Raw genomic sequence first — 25631 nt, 5'->3', positions numbered from 1 at the left:
CTGAGTGTTTACTAAGGCAAACTGTTCCCTGATTGCCTTTCACAGCCTTAGCAGCCTGTAAGAACAACAGGTCCAGCCCTTTCATGAAGGCAGAGTTCACTGTTTCAGGAAGCAAACTACAGAGAACAGCACAATGAAAATTGCCAAGGGACTAGAAACAAAAAATAAATGCAATATTTATTTTTTGGTCCTCTATGCCTCTATGTATGCATTAACAGAAAACATGTCAGTCATCAAACAACTGCTACATGGTAATTTTAAACAGTTACATATGTCAACCACTAACTTTTCTGAGGCACAGAGATAGGGTCCTATTGAGGGTGCCACTCAGGGCTGTCTTAACACATGGGAATGCTGGGCAGTGGCCCGGGGCCTCATGAGCATAGGGGGGCCATGCCTAATCTATGTATGCATTGATAGTTTGTGATATGTGAGTGGACAACCTGTTTATGTGAGATGTGAAAATTGTAGAAAGTAGACCTCAACAGAAATGAGGCTAGGCTTTGCGTTACAGTGTTGTGAACCAGCATGTGGTAAAGAATTTGAATATAAAGAATAAATACTGAGGTATAGTGTTTACATGCTAAAATCTGTCTAGTGACTTGAGTTTGTGTTCCAAGAATTCTATTTGTGTAATGGATGGTTGGAGGAAGTGCAAATAAAGTGAAGGGAAGAAAAATAATGTTTTAACGTTTAAACAATTTGTTGGAGGTACTGATAAATATATGTTTGGAAGCGGTGACAGAATGGTTCGAGCAGAGTCGCCTGAAACTCAACCCCTCCAAGACGGAGGTCCTGTGGCTGGGGGGAAGGGGGCGGGAACAGGTAGCGCATTTACCCACCCTAGCAGGGGTGCAACTTACCATCGTGCCCCAAGCTAGGAATTTGGGTGTGACCATTGATGCCTCCCTGACTATGGAGGCTCAGGTCAAGAGAGTAGCGGGCCAGGCATTTTTCTACCTTCACCAGGCCCGGCTACTAGCGCCCTACTTGTCCCCTGACCACTTGGCCACAGTGATCCATGCAACAGTCACCTCCAGAATAGATTTCTGTAACTCGCTCTATGCAGGCCTACCCTTGTCCCTGATCCGGAAACTACAGCTGGTACAAAATGCAGCTGCCAGGGTCCTCACTGGAACATCTTGGAGGGCCCACATCCAGCCGGTGCTGAGGCAGCTGCATTGGCTGCCAATTGCTGCCCGGATCCGGTTCAAGGTTTTGGTTTTAACCTTCAAGGCCATACGCGGGTTGGGACCCACATACCTGAGGGACCGCCTACCGCTCTATGCCCCCCACAGGGCCTTACGCTCTGCAGGTGAGAACCTGTTGGTCGTCCCCGGCCCGAAGGAAGCGCGCCTAGCCTTGACCAGGGCCAGGGATTTTTCAGTCCTGGCCCCTACCTGGTGGAATGAGCTCCCAGGTGATCTGCGGGCCCTGCGGGATTTGTTAGCTTTCCGCAGGGCCTGTAAAATGGAGCTCTTCCACCAGGTCTATGGTTGAGGCTGGGGTCAGCAAATCAGGGACATCGCTCCCCCCTAGGAGTTGGAGTGTACGCTACTCCCTTATCCTTTCCTCTTCACCTCTTAATAATTGGGGGAGGGATGGGATTTTTAGCCGCCATGTTAGTAGATTGATGTTTTAATGGGAATTTTAATGGGATTAGTTGTTGTGACCCGCCTCGAGCCTATCGGGAGAGGCGGGAAATAAATCTAATAATAATAATAATAATAATAATAGTAGTAGTAGTAGTAGTACAGCCATGGTGTCTACAACTGGGAATTTGTGAGAGTATGACATTGATGCCTAGTCTGAGAAATGGGGCTTGGTGATGGTGAGCCAATCTCTATGATGGCACCAGGACTGTCTTAACAGCATTACAGGCCCCTGGACAAAGCATCACACTAAGGTCCTGCCTACACAACCACTCACAGGAATAAAAGCATAAATTGTCAATAAAATTATTATTATTATTATTATTATTATTATTATTATTATTATTATTATTATTATTATTAGATTTATTTCCCGCCTCTTTTCTGTTGCATACTCAAATTTGTTGCTGTAAGCTAGAACGACAATAAAAATTTGAAAAATCCTAGATTTAAACACTTAATATATCCGTCCTGTAATCGTCATCGTCGTCATCATCATCATCATCATTATACATAACTGGTATCAAGAAAGCAAAGCTTTGCTTATGGACTTGCTTTTTAAAGGCCTGCACTTTGTCTAAAATGGACGATGAATAGCTTGAACTGACAAGGTTTAATGGGAACTCCTGCTATGGTGTAACAAGTTTTTCCTGGTTCTTTGAAAATTAAATTAATAATGAGCTTGAATCAATTTTAAAAAGTCTATAGGGTGATATTTTTCAGAAAGCCAAGTCTTTAAAAAAAAATCAATACAAAATACTCCATCCTGGGAAATGCTTCTGGCTCTCTCCGGCTGATTTCTGTAGCAGTTTCATAGTAATGTTTTTAGGGGAACCACTTGGACAGGAAGCATAAGGTCATAAGTAAAAAATCAGTTTTTGTCTAAAATAAGGTACCATAAAAAGTACAAGAAATATTTAAACTAAGACTATAGTCAAGTACTCAACTTTAGAATGATGACTGCAGTATAAGATTCAATTAAAGCCAGACTGAACGCATCTCTCTCAGTGGCCACTATTATTTAGTTAAGGCCAGATAGAACTTTGTGTTGTTTTTTATTGGGGGGGGGGTTATAGTAAATGTGTAGTCAATATCAATTATATCTCTTCTTTATAACTAGGATCAATTTGATCTCAGTATCAGATAAGTGTATTTTACAAGCACAGGAAGAATAAAATTTACTAAATTATGCATATTATATGAGAAGTATACATCAGCAACCATTCTTGTTCATATAACTATCAAGAAAATATTAGAGAAGACATTTAATTTCAATTCTCAGTTAATAATTCGGCAGGTTTGTATTTTGCACACACTAAAACAATTTGTACAATTTGTTTATTTCAAGTCTTCTAGCAATGAAGCAAGTTAAACTGACTACATTATTCTGAGAATGCTGCCATCTACTGGAGTCAAAATATTTTCCAAAATTAGGTTTATAGGACAGAGAGAATTACATCACAGGCACAGAAAAAAGCATTAAAAATCTCACATTTAGTATGCAAAATATGGTTTTAATTTCAAAGTGTTCAACGATAAATGTTGATTAAACTATCCAGCATGTACCACACTTTGAATATGAATGTAATGTGACAGGAAGGTAGTTTAACTCATTACACAAATACACTCCATTGGGAAAATCTCCCAATATTCTTCCTGAAAGGTGCTGGAATGGAGCTCAACAACTTTGTGTCTATCTACTACTGGAAATAAAATCTAACAAGTATAATACAAATATGGGTACAACTTATACTAAACAAACAAAATGGAACCAACCATCTTTCACTGGAGATGGCTAGACACTGGAACCAAGGCTAGACATTCATCTGCCAGGGATGCTAGTGTTTGAATTCTGCACTGAGCAGGCACTGGACAAGATAGCCTAAAAACCTCTTCCAACACTATAATTCTACCACTCCCATTCAAAGTAGAGTTACACCCTTCTAAGCCCACTGAAGAAAAGGTCTTCCAGTTGCATGACTAGGAATGGCTAGAAATCTTCGTTAGAAATTTGACTAAAGCTATTTATTCTGTCTTCAAAAGAGTGTTTGCTTTGATAAATAATACAATTATCAATGATTAATGAATGTCCATACATGGTATACAAATGTATACCACAAGAATCAATAATTTGTATGCATGTGTGCAGCAAATAATGTGATCCATACTGACTAATACTGTTAAATAAATACACTTGATTGGCAGGAGGGCATTCCGGCAAAAATAAGACACGATCCATCATATATTGGCATTAACATGGCCACAGCTTTCTCAACCCACCAAAGGGTTGTCCTGGCATGAGATACGAAGCCTGACCTTGCAGCCATCTGGCTGCAGTATACCCAGGTCCATAGGTATCCTGGAATCACACCTTTCCCAGCCGGGAGGGCAGGCCCCTTGTCTTCTGGAATCCCCTCCAAGGACAGCGACCTGAGTGGATATCAATGGGTGTCCATCTCATTTGGCAGTCCCGGTCACCTGGCTACAAACTCCTGGCCAGGTTGACCACACTCATTACAAACCAATCTTTTAAGGAGACCCCCACACCTAAGTATGCAAACTGGGATCCCTGCCAAATGAGCTCCCTCTTGTGTCCCCCTAAACTGCAGTTGTGACAAAAATTTTAACATTCACATACAACATTCACAAACATTTTAACACATAACAAAGGGGAAAGGGTTGGAGGGAAGGTGTTCCATTAATGGCTGCGGGTGTAGAGAAGGAGCTGAACGCACTTGGCACCTTAAACAGGCGCTCGTTCCTCCATCCCCAAAGGGCCGCCCCGTTTGCTATGCTGGTGCACGTGCCTGCTGGCAGTCCTGACACCACATTCCTTTGTGGCTGGTCCACCATGGCATCAACAGGCAGTCTTGTTTCAGCCATGGCTGCACATTAAATTTCATTTGGCTTTATTTAAACACGCCATAAAATCTATCTGGATCAGTGACACAGTCGGAATTTTAAATTCAGGATTTAAGGGTATTATGGGGACTTCTGAGATGATATCTTCATATACAAAGCTATAGCCTGGTGTGGGGTTCCACTGCCGAGCATTTAAACTGGACCCGTGGAACTCTTCCCCAACGTCAATCTTCAGTAGCACCACGGGGCCTATCTCTCCCCCTCAAAAAAACAAATATCCTTCCCATGTCTGGGTTATGGTTAAAATACTTTTTCAAAAACAAAACAAAAAAAGACAAGACAAAATTTAAAACTGTCTTTGACAGGTTCATTCTATACACGTTGGATAAGGTACTTCCAATATGCTTTTCCAGCTGGATTTTCCTGTGCAAAATAAGAACATCTACTTCTAAAGTGCACTGAAAGTACTTATCTGACATGTGCAGAGTGAACCCAAGACAAAAACACAGTCCAAATAACATCAGCTAATACACACAATAAAGGGTGCCTTGCTGAACATGAAATCATTTCTGGATTCTAATGAACGCTGGTCCACAGACATGATAGGCATTTATCTGTGAATGTATAATTGATTTAGTGACAGGGTCAAAGACCGCAGTCTTTCCTATGGAATCAGTATTGGGGGAGAGAGAACACATTTTGTAGAAAACAGTCAGTCTATATACCCATCTCCATATTGATGGCCTTTTAGGGGCAGCATCCAGTCATGTGAGAGCCACTCATACATAATTCAACAGCACCTATGCTGCTGAATGTTTAAAGTCCATCGTTTTCATATAAGGGAATTAGTTTTTAATCAATTCTTCTAATTTTTAAAGAGCAGGCATTCAGCTTGGTTTCATGCACTTATATTAACCTTTATTTTCCTCCAATACACATGGAATCTTGAGATAATTAGCTGCAAAACGGTTCCCCCCCGATTTTCCCCAAGCAATGAAAAAAGACAGTATTTGTACTTATGTTCCCTATTCTTTCTCTAGAACTTACCCAGACAACATTTCAAATATTAGTATGCCCAGAGCCCACCAATCTACTGCTCTTCCATGACCTTTACTCTGTATGACTTCTGGGGCAAGATATTCTGGGGTCCCACACAGTGTCCATGTCCTAAGGAAAGAAAACCGAAGAAACCTGCAATTAATACTTTTGTTTGCATTTTTAAGTTGAATTTCAGTACAACCTTGGCTGTTTAAGAAAAGGGAAACCACAAGAAATGATGTGGGGCATCAACATTTATGAAAATCATGACTACACAGGAATTGCTTCGATGTCTTATTAAGGAAGATGGCATTCTCAATTTTCCTTTGATATGAGAGAAATATGTAACTAGCTCTTAAAGGTTTGGGACCCTTGTATCTTTGGGACCTCAAAGGGGATTATGGTCTAGTGCAGGGGTAGTCAACCTGTGGTCCTCCAGATGTTCATGGACTACAATTCCCACAAGCCCCTGCCAGCGTTTGCTGGCAGGGGCTCGTGGGAATTGTAGTCCATGAACATCTGGAGGACCACGGGTTGACTACCCCTGATCTAGTGAACCACATTTAGGATCCCCAGCCCCAAAGAGATCAAACTGGCCTCAACCAGAGTCAAGGCTTTTTTATCCCTGGCTCTGGCCTGGCGGAACGTCCTGCCAAATGAAACCAGAGCCCTGTGGGACTTATTGCAGTTCCACGGACTTGCCAGAGCTGTTTCACCAGGCCTAGGGCTGAAGTCTAAGATAAGCTGACATCTGATCTAATAGACCTCTCCACCTGCACCTGCATCCACCAAATGGTTCTCACATCATGCCCTTCCCAGTCCCAGGACCGGATTTTTGATGGGCAATATTAGAGAATAATTTATTCCAGAAGTTTAATTTAAATCATGTTTTGGATTGTATTTTAGTATTTTATGTAATTTTAAGAAAGTATGTTATAATCTACCCTGAGTTGGCTGAGGTAGGGCAGAATAGAAGTCTAAGGAATAAAAATACCAAAAAATATAAATACTTTCACTTAGCACCTGCTAAATAAAAAACTCTGATTACAACCTACTCCACTGCAGAAAACAATCACACTGTCATGAAGAAAAAACAATACCAGTTGGAGTGCAATATCATCAAATGGTTAGGTGGAGGTCTGTAGCTTAGTGGTAGCACATCTATATGGCAGGCGGAAGGTCCCAGGTTCAATCCCCGGCATTAAAAGGATGAGGTTGTAGATGTTGTGAAAGGCCTCAGCTTGGATAACTGATGGCCATCTGAGTAGACAATACTGACTCTGATGGACCAATGATCTGATTTGTATAAATGAGCTTCATGTGTTCATGCGATGGAAACTCCTGTACTATGTAAAACTCCTGTACTTTTTCAAAAGGTGAGAACAAAAGTCCTGTGAAGAATTATACTTTCCTGAAATAGCTAAAAATAATATTATCTGCATCTCAAACAACTCTGGAATGTACATCATACTCAGTATTTAACATTACTGCAACTGAAATATTAACAAAAAATGCAAAATTGTATGTAGTTCCTAAAACCTGTATCCGAACACATTAACATCCATGATGGAGATAACATATGTTGCATACAAATACACTGATGCGAAGTCTTATGGTTTGGCATCTACAATTACCATCAGAGGAAAAAGCAAACAACTAATCTGAACCTAGTTTCTTCCTTTTTCTAAAAAAAGGAAGAAAGTATAGTTGTTTTATGCAGTCATCCTTACCAGACGATAGCTGATAAAACAGTGGTGTCCCATATACTGTGCCATATTTCAGCTGAAAAGGTAATAAGTTTTGAAATGAATCCCCTCCCTGCTTAATGCAGAAAACATGTTAAAAAGGAGGAAAGGCTAGCATTTTTAGGTGAATATTACAGTAAACTTTCAGTTTATGAAATCTGATTCATCACTTTTAATTCATGGGAGAATTTTTTTTCCTCCTCATACAACCAAAAATAGTGCACTCTAGCACCATCTAGCAGCAGTTTTGGATAATATTAAATCTACTTTTTAAACCATAATGTCTCCTTTGTAAGCTCTTGCACTACTTAACCTGATACCACGCCACCATCATCAACATATGAGAAGATTTCTAGCATATTCATGCTTCTGTGCATTGTATCTATTTTTTATGAAACAAAACAGTGTTATCATACTGAGTTTAAATCTATTCCATCCAGCACTGGTCTACTGATTACATCAGCTACACGGAGACAATACATGGTAATCTGGTCATATGAACTGAATATTATTATTATTTATCATAAAATACAAAATGCTTAAAAAAAACTTTCTTGGATATTAAATATAATGTGAAGCAAAAAGAACATTCCATAGACTTAAACAAGCAGTCAGAGCAGAATAGTTTACATCCTTAAAATGATAAATTAGATCCAACCAGCTTTTCCTATAGCCGATAGGTGATTTCCCCTTTGACCATCAAAAAGCCTATGCTGGAGATCTTGGTTATGCTAAGGGGCAAATTTTGGTTCAGTATCCAACTCAACTGTCTCTAGCCACAGACACCCAAGAATTCAGAACCCACATGCATGCTAGCCAATCATAGTAAATAAAAGGAAGAATCTATCATCCTACAGAATGATGCACTCTACCACTACAAATTTCTCTGCTTCAGTAAATCACGAATACAGAACTGAAGCCAAATTAATCAGAAGGTGATTACCCTGCAGCACTGTTATTGAATACATGGGGGAATTTAATGAAACTGCTATTGGGAGTTGTTCACATGACTACAATGGTATGGCTTTGAAGAAAGGCAAATGTACTTTCAAAAATATGTGCTGATGATCACATTTAGCTATTGTAGTTGTTAAGTGATGGCAGAACAAGTTTGTCACCTTGCTTTGATCTTATTTTTATTGCCATGTCAGTCAATTTTGCCTAGAACAAAACGTTACCTGTGATTATCAAACCCACATTCAGTTTCTTTCTGTTAAAAGAGAGATAACAGATGATTGACAGAGACCACCAATCTACGATGTCTAAATTTCAGTGACGGTGGTGGTGTTTGTGCGGTTGTGAAAATGATCATTGTTCTAGGAAATCTGTTGATTGGACAGAGACTCCATAAATATCAAATTGATCTAAAGACTGGACATTGCCTGAGGTTTGTGTGCAGTTTCACATTTATTGCAAATCTTGTTTGTGCTTGCTGGGACAGCTGTTTGCATTGGACATTTTGTTGGAAGTTTGTCTTCCCTATGCAGGGAGCTGGGATAATTTAGTATTTACTGAACTGCATAAAGTGTTGCTTCTGCAGCCATAGTTCTAGCCCGAGCACTGTTAAGAACTTAGGTTCTGCAAATATCCACAGCCTGCTCAAGGGTGAGGACAGGTTTTTCTAAATGTATCCCTTAAGTTTTCAATCAGTTATGCTAAACACAGATTTGCCCCTTAGCATAAAGTACAGAGATGGGCCAAATTTACAAGGCTAGCCTTTTTTTCTTAGCTCAGTAACAACATAATCTATTTTCAGCAACCTCATTATTTTGTAATTGCCAGAACTGGAATATCTCAAGGACAGGATTTTTCCTTGTTCACAGTAAGATCTCTGCTGCAGTTCTATTGTCAGGGTTTGCCAACACCCTAGAGTATTATTATACACCTCAAGGGCCTTTCCTCCTATGCAATGAAGCAAGAATGCAAAGGGTAAGAATCTTGTACAGTGTTGCAGACCCTTGAAAAATATCAGGGTAATTTCTGATACCATGTGATGTTTTCTTCAGGTTCCTGCTCCTGGGTATATCATGAAGAAGAGGAAGAGAAAGAGTTGGTTCTTATGTGCCACTTTTCTCTACCCGAAGGAGTCTCAAAGGGGCTTACAGTCACCTTCCCTTTTCTCTCCCCACAACAGACACCTTGTGACGTGGGTGAGGTTGAGAGAGCCCTGATATTCCTGCTCGGTCAGAACAGCTTTTATCAGTGCCGTGGCGAGCCCAAGTTCACCCAGCTGGCTGCATGTGGGGGTGTACAGAATTGAACCCGGCGTGCCAGATTAGAAGTCTGTACTCCTAACCACTACACCAAACTGGCTCTCATAGCAAAGGTGGGTGTGTTCAAAACAATATCCATTTATTAAAATGAGATACAATGATGAGAGCATCTGGCTTCTGTACAATGGAATTCATGCAATCTACAATTCTAACTAATAAGCAGAGCTAAGAAGAAGGGAGTTGAAGCCATGAAAATATAACAACACATTCAAGAGAGAAGGAAATAGGCTGTTCAAGCATTGGGAATGGGGATGATCCCCAGCCCAGCTTTAAGGTGGCAGAAAGAGAGATCACAGAAAGCACTGCGTTGGCACCAGTTTGTTCTCATTGTCTGGAAAAGGTTTCATCTCTGGGTGTTCAAGACTGCTGTATATATGCTCTGCTGGATGATAGCAACCTTTTCATTAAGAAATGTATTATGTACCATACTCAGGGTTCTACACCAGCCTTACTCAACTTTTTTACTGTTGAGAAACCCCTGAAACATTCTTCAGGCTTTGAGAAATCCCAGAAGTGGAGAGATCGTGCAGAAAATGGTTGCGAAGCATAGCTATATACATGGCTACCCAGGGCCCCTTCCCACATATGGTCATATCACCTCATAAATGTTTAACAAGTTTCTCTCTCACACACATTTCACAGGGTGTCTATTGTGGGGGGAGGAAAGGGAAGGTGACTGTAGGCCGCTTTGAGATTCCTTCGGGTGGAGAAAAGCGGCATATAAGAACCAACTCTTCCACTTCCTTCTCTTCCTCTTCCTACTCACTCACTCACTCACACCCTCCCTCCCTCCCTCCCTCCCTCCCACTTATTCTGGAAACCCTTCCAGGGCTGTCAAGAAACTCCAGGGTTTCAGGAAACCCTGATCCTGTTCTACACCATCTATGGCTTTTTCCTTCCTCTTGAGATTCATGAAAGCAAATCTTCCTGTTTTCAGGGTCTGGCTCAGGGCACATGCAACAACATGAATGTTGTCACAAAGTTCTCTTCATTATCTATCCTCATCATGTAGTAAGCAATTCCATTCTATAATAGCAGAAGCCACCACATGAAGTCACAATACCTGCCAATCAATATTCTCTCATGCCTGTGCAGATTCAGTTATCCCAGCCTATGATCATGGCCAGACATTGGAAAGCACCAGGACTTATTAAAGATATGAATCACATGACAATGAGATATATATTCATGCATGATCAGCATCTACACACCTCCTGAAATGAAAGCATGGCTGAAGCCATACAGCAATACTTCACAAAACATTCTGGATCCCAAACAGAAAGTTACAAATAAGGTGATTGAGAAACTGCCATCAAGAATATATATATATATATATATTTAAAAGTCTGATTAGTCTGTTGCAGAATGGAGGCTACCTGGCATTCTTCTTTTTAAAAAAATGCATTGGTTTCTCTATGCAGTATGAACAATTTTCTCCTAACTCAGATGAAGGAGCGTGGATGGTTCTGGGTTTATTTATTTTACACTAAGCTTTCATCTGTTTTATCTGGCCGCAGTGCTGTATTAAAATAAATTTGAATTTGAATTACACTAAGCTCTCAACCAAAACTATTCCCCAACTTTACAAAACCACCCTCCCTCCGTAATGCTCATTCTCTTATCCTGGTAAAGAGACAACTACAAACTGAAAAGGTGACACCACCAGAAACATAGTCAAACTTAAACAGTCCAAACCTATGGCAGAAGGCAGACAATACAAATGGGGGAAGGTTAAACTCTTGAAAGTCATCCTTCAGAAGAAACTGTTTCAAATTAGTATTGCCTCCTCCACATTACTGTTTACATCTCAGGAGGCTATATCTCATCCACACAGCCAAGGGTCTAGTAATGGCACTATTGGGTAAGACAATGAGGAAGAACAAGGAAGCTGTGTGACAGTTTTGCTGAGAAAGTAGAGTTGTGACCCCTCTTTTTATGCTATATCCTCCTTCAGATAATTCAACAAGAAGCTCCAAAACAACCAAACATCAATTTCATCTGCAAAGCAGCTGGTTAAAGGTCATACTGGACAGATGATAGTATAGGTGAAAACAGCTACAATGAGCCAAGCCAACATAAATTGTAATAACTCTGTGGCATGGCATTTTGCAAACATAGTAGTAGCAGCAGATACATAAGACATTTCAGTTACTGTCAATACTGTAGCATTTATAGCCTTTAAAAAAATTCTCCCATTGGCACAATCTGTCCTCCTCAGCATGAGTCAACCACCAACTGCTCTCTACTCATCTATTGTCCTGTTTCATTCCCTTCAGCTCTCATGGAAAACAGAAATCATGCAGTGACAAAAAAAGAGAGGGAGTATGCCCAAAAGCTACCATGTCAACAACTCTGCTCAAACAGTTATTCCACATAGGGCAAGAATACATTCAGATAACCCAGAGGCCCTAAACCTATAAAAATATACTTTATTTTTATATACTGGCAGTCAATTGGTTCTTTCTGTTGCACTATACTGAAAGGTGGACTTGCTACTTCTCTACACTTCTTTGTACTGAAACAAATATCCAGCTTTATCAAGCTGGAAAGTTTTGTTGTAGAAAGTCAGTTTAATAAACAGTAATTATTTTATTAGTTTCAATCTTCCATATGAATTCTGAGCTGGAAACATGATTTTTTTTGTTCTGCTATGATTTGCCAGCAAAAGCTGGCAAATGTCAAGAGATTACAACTGAGCAAATAAAATGAATTAAAAATCAGGTAAAATCCTTAGTTTTCTTACACAAAAGCATGCTTGAGACTTACTGTGGCTGATGACTGATGCTGCGGAGGGCTTGCTGAAGGCAGACGTGACTGCCTCAGAGGCCCACTAGGGGTATGTGCTGCAAGAACACAGCATGCAGAGCGTCAAGGGCAAAGAGGGACCCATGGCACTTATATAAGACATTGGTCACACCCTCTTTACCTGGGATGCCACATGAGCACCTTTCCTCCCACCCACCCTATATTGATGTGTACGCAGCCTTGTTCAGAGTTTGAGGTGGATGTCATACAGTCAATAATTTGTCACAGCTGTATGTTTGCATGGGATGGAGCCTGTTGGTGGGGAGTCTGGTATGCAATCGGACTCCCTGGGATTTGGTGCCTCCCTAAGAGATGGCACATATACAAGTGTTGCTTACTGGGCTGGAGCTGGAAGGCCTGGGGCTCATTTGCCAGGTGGCCTGGGGGCAGCCAAATGAGGTTGGCACCCTCATAGGTCACTTCCCTTAGGGTGGACTTCAGTAAACAAGGGGATGTGCTCTCCCAGATGGGAACAGTGCGGGTCCACAGGGCGCCTCTGAACTCCGTGGGGTGTTGGTGCAGTCTGCTGACTGCTAGATCAGGCTCCTTCTCCAAAACTGTGCCAACAGTTTAACTCCCTGTCCCGTGGGCCAAGCTGTGGCCTTGTTTATACCCAACATTGGTCTGTTGTATCTTATTCCAGCACATAATGCCCTCCTGCAAGTCAATACACATACATGAGAGAGAGCACTAATGTTCTGAGCTTAAATGTTTTTACTTGATTTTAATTTATATCAGTCAAGATCCTCATAGATAATGGTAATACTTCCAAACTTTTTACTGTCACACCAAAAAACTTTCCCTGCTATTATGTTTGCTGAAGAACTTCTTCATTCTGCAACACATTCTAAGTACATGTCCTATATTGCACAGTCAGTCCAGGCAGAGTTGAGTAGCACATTATGCCTATGCATGAAATAAGGCTGTTCTCTAACACTACCCAAATCCCCTTGAATATTACAGAATAAGATCGGTAATGGTGGTGACACAGTTTTGAGAAGCAGTATCAGTTATAACTAATCTTTTCAGTTGGGAAATACCATAGTTCCCTGGAACTCTTTGAGTGAAAGATATTGGTCAGCTCCAAAGACTCCTTTCAGCCAAGTGAGTGCCTTCCTTTATACCTAGTATAGACTAGTATAGATATTTTTACTTTCCCAGAACTGGACCATTTCTTCACAGGGAGAGGAGAAAGCTGCCTGGACACATGCTGATCTAAGAGCTCCCTTACTACTGCTTCTGTGTGTGTGTGTGTGTGTGTGTGTGTGAGACAGAGAGAGAGAGAGAGAGAGAGAGAGAGAGAGATACTAAACTGTTGTATTTTGATGCCACCTTGACCCATTATGCATGGGCCGGAATGCCCACACTGGCATTACATATTTACCAATATTCATCCAACTCCTCTACAGCTGAGAGCCATTCACTGATGGAAGTGAGTGAACACTATAATGATTATATACTAGATATATACTCTGCACCAAATTAACTACCTTCCACAAAGTCCAGTTACCCTGACTTCTCTTACAGCAGGATTCTCGCAGTCAGTTTCAGAATATGTTGGGCCATAACAACAGTAACTGTTTTCAAATATGAGATTTCTCTAGATTAAGGATATAATGAACTAGGAAACTTTATTGGAATACTTACCAGTTAACACCTGGATGACTTTAATTTGACTGAATATATTAGAAAATATTTTCTACTCTTTAAAGAGTTCTCTTTCAAAAAGTTTTCATATTTTAGCTGAGTCTCTTTCAAAGTCCTCTTTATAAAATGTATAATTATAACTAGATACCGAGTACGTATGTTAAAACTGAGTCAGAACCAATTTCACAGCAAACACCACAAGCTCAATACCAAAAGTATATACCTATATCTTACCTATCAACCAGTTTTTTAGCAAATCCAAAGTCTGTAAGCTTGATATGCCCCTCTTTGTCTAATAAAATATTTTCAGGCTTTAAGTCTCTGTAAACAATTTCTTTTGAGTGGATATATTCTATTGCACAAATAATCTCTGCAGAATAAAAGAGTCCAGTGCTATTATTGAAGCGTCCCATGTTGCGCAGATAACTAAACAATTCTCCTCCAGGTACATATTCCATCAACATATATAGAAAGCGTTCATCATGGTAAGTCCAAAATCTGTAACAAAAGATAAACAGAACATTCATTAGAAAATCATAAAAGACCTGAGCATTTATTTACAGATCTGAAAGCAACATGCAGCAAAATTTGCACCACTCAGAATAAATAGCATATTTCTGTACATACATAATGGTTACTCAGAATAATTTCCTCACTTATGATGACCAGAACACTATACCAAGGTTTGTTCATTCAGTGGTTGAAGGACAGACAGAAATATCACAGTTGGAAAGTGAAGAGGAATTCCAAACAACCAAAGCAAAAGGGGCTTTAGAACTGGGGCAAACACCCAAGTACCACAATCAGGTGAATGAACTAGGCTAGTCAAGGCAGATATCACCTAGAAGAACAATGGGACAGTTGTCTGGGGCTGCATAGCTTGGCAATTCAGATGAAACCCAAAGAAAAACAGAAAGAACAACAAAGAACACATGGCTGTTGCGAAGGACATAGTCCAGTGGGGAAACTTTTGTAGTTTGCTGACCAATAAGCAGCAAAGGAAGTAAAGTTCACACACACAAACTCCCCGGAGATATTTCTGGTTTTTTTTTTTAGTGTTTCTTTAAAGTTTCAAGGACTGCTACCTGGGAAATGAACCTGTAGAATTTCAACTCTCTTTACTTCCTAGGGGCAATATCTATCCCTATCATTAGAGATCATTTGAGGCTATTTAGTCTTGATAAATCTGATATTCTACAGAGGAAATGTGAGTAAACATTCATTTGCACCATATTATGACAGCACTTCCTGGAGAAGCCATCCTACCCAATAATTATGTACCATTGATACAATTGTCTAAGAAGTGTTTTGTGGTTTAAAATCTGCACTGACAACAGGAAAATACAGCAGACCCTTCAATAAAGTATATGAGAGGTTCTCTCAATTACTGAAAGGGAAATATCTTTCATAAAAAGCTACTTTTAACTCTAGTTTAGTGATACTCACTGTAAAGTTTGTGGAAATGGACATTCATAATTATAGACAGCTAAAAGAGTCACTTTTACTTCTTTCCATAACATGACCTGTACATTAGGGAGTCTCACAGCTTTTTTTATTCCTCTACCAGGAGGTTTTTTTTGCCCAAGGTGCAAGCCAACAGTCAATCATGGTCCCAACCAGACAAGGAAATGGTGCTATAGGTAGCATGTCAAAGATCCACACATGAATCCCAAGCGACTGAGTATCGCTGCTCTAGATACCATTCAAACAGATAGTTTAACCCTTGTTTTATGATTTGAAAGCTAAGTAAGTTATGAGGTGATCTATTGTTGTTGTTAAGTGCGAAGTTGGGTTCGACCCATCGCGACTCCATGGACAATGATCCTCCAGGCCTACCATTCCCCGGATTCCATTTAAGTTTGCACCGACTGCTTCAGTGACTCCATCCAGCCAACTCATTCTCTGTCATCCCCTTCTTCTTTTGCCCTCGATCGCTCCCAGCATTAGGTTCTTCTCCAGTGAGTCCTTCCTTCTCATGAGGTGGCCATGAGATCTATTACATCCAAGGAGATCTATTACATTGCCTTAAAAGTTGGTGATTTTTAAAAAATGGTTATCACTTTCTGCACCTGTATCCCAAGAGGTTGGATCCTCTGACCTTTCTTATGTTTCTGTATCACAACCATGTCCCTTTGGTCCCTTACATAAACTCTCTCATTGAAACAATACACAACAGGATTTACAACATGTCTCAGTCTGCTACATTCTCCCCCACCCCTCAGTGATCTTGATTATAAAAGTCTCTATAGGACCTTCCATCCTATGAATATGAAGAAGTGAGGTTGGACTCAAAAACAGTTATGCTAAAATAAAGTTTGTTAGCATTTAGAGTGCCACTTTTCTCCAGTTTTATAGGTCTAGGAATTAAGGAGGTTTAACTCTGTGTCCTGCATACTTGCTCCACTATGTTATTTGCATATTTTCTTCTCAAAGCAAGTAAAACTCTGGAGGAGAAAACAGCACAGAGGAACCTTCAAACCCAGGGACATGGTCACAATCTGAATTTAATCCAGCAATGACTGCTTTTACGGAAAAAAAGAAAGAAAAAAAAAAGAAGGGAAAAAAAGAAAAAAAAGAGAAAAAAAGAAAAAAGATTGTCTTTACTTACAGATCCAATAGATATCTTGCAGTAATACTAAAAAGGTAAAGGTATCCCCTGTGCAAGCAACTGGGTCAACTGGGACTGTTGAACACTGAATTCCAAGCTATGAAATAATAAAGGTAAAGGTAAAGGTATCCCCTGTGCAAGCACCGAGTCATATCTGACCCTTGGGGTGACGCCCTCCAGCGTTTTCATGGCAGACTCAATATGGGGTGGTTTGCCAGTGCCTTCCCCAGTCATTACCGTTTACCCCCGAGCAAGCTGGGTACTCATTTTACCGACCTCGGAAGGATGGAAGGCTGAGTCAACCTTGAGCCGGCTGCTGGGATCGAACTCCCAACCTCATGGACAGACAGCTTCAGACAGCATTTCTGCCGCTTACCACTCTGCGCCGCAGGAGGCTCTGCAGTAATACTACTCGGTATTTAATTCCTGTTTTGCTACCATAACTTTGAAAAACAATTTGACCATTGCATTCTAAATTAAGTTGCTATGAAAAATAAGCTAGCTAAGAGTTTAATGGACTACTTGTTATATACAGCATATATATCTGTTCTACTAATTTGAGAGAAGCCTGTATTACAATCAGAAATACTTTTTTTAAAAGTATGCCTGTTTTTTTCTTGCTCACTATATCGTCTTCACCATATCAGGATGCAATCTTACTATGTTGAAATCACTCTTGCAATCTGTACTCTATTTTTACTTGTCAGCATTTCACATTTCCGGTTGGTGTGTACTACTCCACCACAAACTCACAGCAACAGTAAAACACATTTAAGAACAGATTTTCGTGCAGTTTCAATCACAGGAATAAGTATAAATGGGCATTAAAAAGTAATGAACACTTCTGTTGCAGGAAGGATTCTTATGCTGGAGAAAGACTTCAAACTCTGCTGAGCCTAGCCAAGTGGCAGGATCCTCCTCAATTTGCTCACCAGTATGTACTACAGTAAATATTAGGAAAGGTTTCTGCTGTGCTATTGTAATTTTCCTAGAGGGTAACAATCATAAACCTTTCTCTTGATAATAAAAAGCTATTACAAACTCTCACATAAAAGACTGCTCTATTCAACAAAAAACAGATACACAACCTCAAATTAAGTTTTTCATACACAGCAAAATGTGCCTCTCATTTTCCCACAAAATATAAACAAAATGCTGATCCATTCATAATAGCAGTGGAGTTGAATAAATACAACTAGCAGGGACCTGCATGGATTTCTGACAGAGGCAGATCATTTTCTTGTATCCCACTATTTCTGCTTTCCATTTTCTGAAAGCCCTGATAGTCTTTTACCTTTTCCTGCTTCCTTCTCTCCTTTCCACCTATCACACAACATACCCTCCCAAGTCTTCCCTGCTTCTGTCTCCCTGGCAGCCCTTATCTGGGAAAACAAGGGCCCAGCAATGTGATGCAGAACCCACAAAAACAAGGGGCACCTCACTTTCTCCTACGTCTGTTTCCTGCAAACCAGTGGTCTCCAACCCCCAGTCCGGGGACCGGGACCGGTCCGTGGATCAGTTGGTACCGGGACGCGGCTCCTCGTCCTCCTCCCCAGCTACTGTCTCAGGGGCTGCCCTGCCACTCTGCCGCTGGCTCACCTTTGGTGCTCTCCAGCAGCCACCATGGCTGGGGCTCCCCCTTGGCAGCGCCTCCCAACGGGCGGCGGGAAGCGAGGGGCACTGGCAGGAAAGGAAGTGGAGCAGGGGCCCAGGCGGCAGCGATGTCCCTCGACAAAAGACTATCTCCCCCCGGGCTGCAGTAAAATTGTCAAGCGTTGACCGGTCCCCGGTGATAAAAAGGTTGGGGACCACTGCTGCAAACCATGATATTTTACTATTCCCTGCTTTCTTGCTCCCTTCCTTCCCATCCACAGACTTTTTAAATGCCTCCCTTTATAATTGTTATATATTATTATGTTTATTTCACTTATACCATACTTTTCTCCACAATGGGAAAAAAGCAGTATATATCACTATCCATTTTATCTTCACAACAACCCTGTGATACAAGTTCAGCTGACAGTGTGTAATTGGCCTATGGTCAGACTGGGGGTTTCCACCTGGATCTCCTCATCCTAGACCAACTCTTGAACCACTAACTGTCTTTCATGGGGTGGCTCATGAACAGTAAATGGGCCTGGGTAAATCATGGAAATTGCATAGTAGCAAGCCGCTTAGTGATTTCTGCTGGCCTTGGCCCAAATGAGTTCTCTCCACAAGGGCCAAAATAACCCTTATCCCACTGCCTTTCACTGACTGAAACCAAGACTTGAAATACTATTGTGCTTGCCTATCAATGGCAACAAGGGACATTTGTTTATTAAAGCTACAGGTGCTGCTTCTATTATTTTGGCAGGGTTTAACCCACTCATTTTTATTTATTTATTAGAAGATTTCTTCTTTTTTTTCCTGCAAGTGGGAGGCTTTTCAGGTTTGTAGAAAGATCATTTTTGTCTGTTTACGGTGCCAATCTCTGGATATAAGTATGTACAGGTTTGAGAACTACAGATTTTGATAACTTTAAAACAAAAAGGTAGATTTCAATAAGGATTAAGCAAACAACATTGAAGAACAATGTCAAGGTTTTCTGTGATGCTTCTCCGGGTCATTATGGTTAGATTATATCACTTAAAAGGCCAAGTATGAGAAATTAGAGTACAAAAAACCTACATATATTACTGTAATCTTAAGGATTACATTTTCTCCAAATGCCTCTAAATGTTTTAATTCTTTTTTTTTCTTTTTTTCTTTTTTTTTTGGGGGGGTGCCACTACCTGAAAAAATTATCTGTTTTGGTGCTGCACCCGCCCTTTGGGGGAATAAAAGGAACCATCCTGACATTTTGTTTGGTTTCCAGAGAAAGATCAGATTATGCAGTACTCCAAATAGCATTTCTCAATTGAATATATTTCATTTGTGGATTAGTAATGTCTGAGAGCTGCTTCTGTTGAATTTCAACCTGGATAACTTCTTTGAGTCCAATGTCAAGTGAAACACCAGGACAGTGTATGACTGCACAGAACTTAGTATATAGACAAGTATATGTGTTTACGGCTCACATGACAGAGAAGCAACATGATGAATGAAATTCATTTTTAAGTGTTTTGGAACATGGACTCTTAAACTAAAGATGCTTTTGGATGCTAAAAATCATTTTCTTTGCAATAGTTTAAAAATAAATAGATGACAAAACATATGCAAACAGTACCCTCAGAATTATTCTCTACATTCAAAAGTGAATGTATAACATTAACTACACAAAAGTCTGTATTTATTCAGATAAACCTGAAAAAGTATTCCACAAAAACACATAAGAAGTGGGAAAGACTTACAGTCTGATCAGAAATGGATGGTTCAATTCCTTTAAGACTGATTTTTCATTGTGCACATGTTGTTCTTGTTTTAGTCGAATGACATCTGGGATGCTCATTACTTTCAATGCAAAGTAACGTTTAGCTGATTTTTCTTTCACCAGATGAACCCGCCCAAAAGTACCTGTCCCTAAAAATGAAAAAAAACAAACAAACTGTGTCAAATGAGAACGACATTTTGTAGTTACGATGCACGAGAAATATAGACAAGCAATGCATGAACCAGACAAATACATTCACATGCTGTCACCATTTAGTCATATCCTTAAATATATATGGACCAAGATATTAGCTTTTCTCTGTGTGTAGGTTTCTTTCCCTGAGACAATCCCACAGGATTAAACATACAAGGAGTTAACTTTTTATTTATGGTTCGAACTTAACACTGAAGAAAGTTTCAACTGAACTTCTATGCTTCATCATTTTGGATTTTTTGTTACAAATTGACTCTTTCAGTCAGCTCTAAACTGCAGTATGCCACAGCCAGACACAGGGAACTAAGATTATTGAATATAATTTATATGTTCTGCCTTGATCTCTCAAAGCTGTAGACAATTGCACATTTTACATTCTTTACCTTTAATACGCATTTTATGAGTACTTAATATTGTTAATGATGGAGTCATTCCTTAATTGTATTTATTTCTAAAGCAAATGCAAAAATGTTTCCCTCTGATCTGAATGGCCCAGACTAGGCCAGTTAATATTTGGATGGGAGACAACTAAGGAGGTTTAGGGTTGTTACACAGATACAGGTGATGACAAATCAGCTCTGAATGTCTCTTGCCAGGAAAACCCTACAAGGTTACCACAATTTAGCTGTAACTTGAGGGCACCTTCCATTCAAAAACATTTAACTCAGTTCAGTGGTACACCAGGACTCAGCTCTGGGGGTGGGAGTGGGGAATTACACCCATGGATTCTGATGCATGCAAAGCTACTTCCTTTCTCACACTTTAAAATAAGCTGGTTACTAAATACCAGAAAACCACATTTCGTAGTATATTATTATGTAAACTATGATAAATGGATGCATCTGGAGATACAAGACTGAATTTTAATTATGTTTAGAATTGTACACATTGATAAGATGCTTCAAGGATCCCATTTCCCTTGGCGACTGTCAGTTTTGGTATTCAACTTATGTTACAGTACAACTGAAAATTATACAGCTACTTAAATATGCTTTTTAAAAGATACAGGTTAATGAAAGACTGTACAGAAAACTATATTAATCCTACCATGCAGTCAACTACCAAAAGCATCTCTTGTATATACATTATCAATGATGCAATCATTACTTTGACAGCTGAGAACACAGCAACACATTATGTTATTATTGTCTGAATTCTAAGGATGTTTCCTTGCTTTCTTTCTGTTCCAATGAAAAGAATTATTTCATTTTTCAGAGACATTGGAATGAAATTAATACAAAGTAGTTTTTTTTTAAAGAACACCACTACGTACAATCCTTATTTGATAAAATCTAAAGCATAACCAAATCCTGTTCTCCAACATAAAATATGTCAAATAAAAAGAGAAGCTTCCCTTGACTTGTGTTAAGGTTTTAACAAAATCACTGCCTTACAATCCACCCATTCATTTATTTGTAAGCATACAGGATGGCTGGAAGTTAATCACAGATATACAGTACAAGGAAAAGAAGGAAGAAGAGTTGTTTTTTATATGCCACTTTTCTCAAACAGGAGACTTACAATCACTTCCTATTCCTCTCTCCACAACAGATACCCTGTGAGGTAGGTGAGGCTCAGATAACCTTGATATTATTGCTCGGTCAGAGCAGCTTTATCAGGGCTGTGACAAGCCCAAGGTCACCCAGTTGGTTGCATGTGGGGGAGCAGAGAATCAAACCCAGCTTACCAGATTAGAAGTCTAACCACTACACCATATACATGAAACAGTACAAGAAACAGTGATCTGAACTCCATTGTATTTTCACCCCAATGGACAGAAGTCCTGCTTATAAGATGCAAGAAGAAGAAGAAGAGTTGGTTCTTATATGCCGCTTTTCCCTACCCGAAGGAGGCTCAAAGCGGCTTACAGTTGCCTTCCCATTCCTCTCCCCACAACAGACACCCTGTGGGGTGGGTGAGGCTGAGAGAGCCCTGATATCACTGCTCGGTCAGAGCAGTTTTATCAGTGCTGTGGCGAGCCCAAGGTCATCCAGCTGGTTGCATGTGGGGGAGCGCAGAATCGAACCTGGCATGCCAGATTACAAGTCCGCACTCCTAACCACTAAACCAAACTGGCAAATCGAATGCATACTAATTAAGGTTGGTGGATGTAAAGATAAAGTGTTCTAGAAGTTGGGAAACATTTCAGTAAATCTGATGTACTTATATGATCTTAACAAAAACTTATTTGTAAAGGTCCCAATCTGTAACCAGTAGCTATATATATAAAAGCTCTGAGCCCTCCTGGGCAGAGCACCTATCTGGACTCCTGACTGGTCCAGCTCCACTACTGCCTGCCCCCCAACAGCCCCGGCCAGGAGTGCTCTGGCAAATTTAACACCATTGAGCTCCTGCCCACCGTGCAGAGAACCTGCTGGTGAGTGTGTGTGTGTGTGTGTTGGGCTGGCTGGGTTGGAAAGCTCTCCTGTGGCCTCTGCAAGGCCACAAGAGGGCTTTGCGGCCCACCGGAAAGTGTACCCGGGAGGGCTGTCTGCCACTGCCTATCCCAACCTCACTGGATGTAAAAAGCCCTGGCCAGCCTGAGAGATGCCACAGCAGCCCTTCCCTACTTTCTCCCTCTCCCCTCTCTCTTTTCTACCTCTTTCTACATCTCTTTCTTACTCTCTTTCTACCCCCCCCCCACTCTTGTTCTCTCTCTCTATCTCTGTCATTTTTTTTCTCTTTCTTTCCCTCTCTTTGTCTACTTCTCTCTCTTAATTTCTATCTCTTTATTCTCTGTCTCCCCCCCCCCAAATTTGTCTCTGTGTTCTGCAAATACCATGGACAGCCAAAGTTACCAACAAGACAGTTTTATAGAGGATCAAACCAACTATGTCATTAGAAGGCAAGAGATTATAGCTAAAGCTCATGTACTTTGGACACATCATTCGATCAAACTCATTAGAAAAATCATTAATGCTTGTCATGATCAGTGGCAAAAGGAAACGTGGTCGCCAAAGGATCTGCTGGCTCGACATGATCAAAGCCAACACAGGGATGACCATGACTAACTAAAAGAAGCAGTCATTGACAGAGACTTTCCTGTAGAATTGCCAAGGGTCGGACACGACTCAATGGATGACATCATTATCATCATCTCCTTTCTATCTTTATCTCTCTCTTTCTTTCCTTCTACCTATATTTCTTGCTATCACTTTCTTTTCCTGCTCTTTTCTTATCTCTTTCTTTCTTGATCTTTCTCTTTCTCTCTCTCTCTCTCTCTCTCTCTTTGTATCTCTCTTTCTTAATCACTGTCTTTCTACCTCTCTCTCTTTGCTCTTTTCCCCCTCCCCGTATGCTAGTGCCCATTGTACCTGCTACAATGGGCTTTAATTCTAGTAAATAATAATACTTGAAGTAACAAGAGTATCCCATATACATTAAATAAACATTAAGTAACAAACAAAACACAACCCCAAACAAAAAAGTCATTACTGTTCCTATATGATTATTCAAAACACAGCTTCATATTTTTCTATGCACTGCTAATGAGGTATTTCACATTAGCAGTGCATAGAAAAATATGAAGCAAAAAAACTTTAACATGTGAAGTAATAACACAAATACCTTCTAAATAAAACTGATTTATCAGGAATAGCTTATCACACCTTGCTTGAACTACAGTGCTTTAAGGAGAAAAATTAAAACAGTGTTCTTAATATATTCACCTGTGTCATTTGCTATCCTGGGAAACCTAACATGAGATTAAATCCCTCAACACTACTGTCATTGCATAAATGTATTAGTAAACAACTTTGTTTCATGGTAACTTACAACAAGATCCAACTATCTCCTGCACAATACAACTCAATCAATTATCTGTAAAAATTCACTCAGTAAGTCAATTACCTTTATTGGCATATATATAAGTTATAAAAGCATAAAGGTAAAGGTATCCCTTGTGCAAGCACCGGGTCATGTCTGACCCTTGGGGTGACACCCTATAGCGTTTTCATGGCTCGATACGGGGTGGTTTGCCAAGGGAAGGCACTGGCAAACCACCACTAAAAGCATAGTGGGGCCAATTACCCTTATTGGCATATATCAGTCATAAAAGCATAGTGGGAGGATTGGTAATAACAATAAAGTCATAACAATAAGGTTGATCATGAGATCAAAGCAACAGAATAAAAATACATTAGCTATTAAAAACTATTGGAAATAGTTTATAAAATCACTGTAACAAACAATTGGCGAACTACAATTAGAAAGAATAAAATTTGATAAAACCAGGATTTCATAAAAATCAACAAATAGTAGTTAAGGATTAGAACTGAACATGATAACAACAGCAAGGAATACAGCAATCTCTCTGGCAAAGTCAGCATTGATGTTTTTCAAAAGGAGGTTGCTTGCCAGGGCTTTGCCCACGTAGGCCTCATCCTGTAGTAAAGTTGGAAGAAATTTCCTAGAGAGTTTCAAAGAAAGGACATTCAAGATTTATATGGGGAATGAAATCAAGCAGACCCATCTCACATGAGCAGAGTCTTTCATAGAAAGGGATGTGACTTTTCACCTCCGAATTTCTGTCAGTTTCGGAAGTTTGCTGGGTGGAAGAGGAGCCAGCCTCAGACATGCCCTATGGCCAGTAAGTTATCCTGGACTCTTGGTCTCTTTCAACTCAGAGGATGGGGGTGGAAGCAACCTGCATTCTTCATGCCTTCTGGAGGGGGGACTGGAAGAAGCCCAGAAATGCCCTACTGCTGGCTTTCTGGTGCTAAGGGCATCAATGAAAAGCCTTTACCCTGGGAATGGTTACACATGAGTAAGTCATGGCCTTTAGCCAACAGTGGCCCGCCTTAGTAGTTTAGCTGCAATCAGGAAGAAGCTTTCAGCCAAGAAAGACTAATAACTGGCCAGCTCTCCACCTCCCTGACAGTTTCTGATGTTTGTTGGGTGGAAGAGGAGCCAGCCTCAGAGCATGCCCTGCTGCCAGTAAGTGGCCCTGGCCTCCTGGCCTCATTTAACTCAGAGGACATATGGGGGGGGGGGAGATGAGCTGCCTCCTGGCACAGTCTCTGAGTGCTTTCTGAGACTGTGGGAGGCCTGGAAACTGCACTGCCAGCCCTCTGGGACCCAAGGCAGCCAGGAAAAGCGTCTGCTCTGGGAATGTTTACTCATGGAATAGGCTGCCTAAGGAGGTGGTGAGTGCCCCCTCACTGGAAGTCTTCAAGCAAAGGTTGGATACACACTTTTCTTGGATGCTTTAGGATGCTTAGGGCTAATCCTGCGTTGAGCAGGGGGTTGGACTAGATGGCCTGTATGGCCCCTTCCAACTCTATGATTCTATGATTCTATGATTCTATGATTCTATGATTCATGTGAGGTTTGCAATTTGCAATATGAAAAAGGATAAATGCTTTGGGGGTAGCCATCAAAGGCAATTGCAGCAGGGGAAATAATGCTGATGTAGGTGGGACTGGGAAGATGTACGCT

General features: G+C 40.5%; 1 protein-coding gene across 2 annotated transcripts in view; it reads right to left on the bottom strand.

The window, feature by feature from the left end:
- The window catches only part of PRKX (protein kinase cAMP-dependent X-linked catalytic subunit), a 76463-nt gene that overhangs the window by 13698 nt on the left and 37134 nt on the right, over nucleotides 1-25631 (bottom strand). Inside the window, exons 2-4 of one of the 2 annotated variants that reach the window (XM_077343310.1) lie at nucleotides 19963-20131; nucleotides 14257-14520; nucleotides 5562-5681 (exon numbers count right to left, since the gene is read on the bottom strand). In XM_077343310.1, the coding sequence (XP_077199425.1) occupies nucleotides 5562-5681; nucleotides 14257-14520; nucleotides 19963-20131 (553 nt within the window). The remainder of the gene's footprint in view (nucleotides 1-5561; nucleotides 5682-14256; nucleotides 14521-19962; nucleotides 20132-25631) is intronic. The other variant, XM_077343311.1, reaches the window with a different exon arrangement.

Source organism: Paroedura picta, chromosome 6 (assembly GCF_049243985.1).
Source record: "Paroedura picta isolate Pp20150507F chromosome 6, Ppicta_v3.0, whole genome shotgun sequence".
Taxonomy (NCBI): domain Eukaryota; kingdom Metazoa; phylum Chordata; class Lepidosauria; order Squamata; family Gekkonidae; genus Paroedura; species Paroedura picta.
The sequence above is the reverse complement of the archived record's forward strand: the minus strand, read 5'-3'. Positions and strand labels throughout refer to the sequence as shown.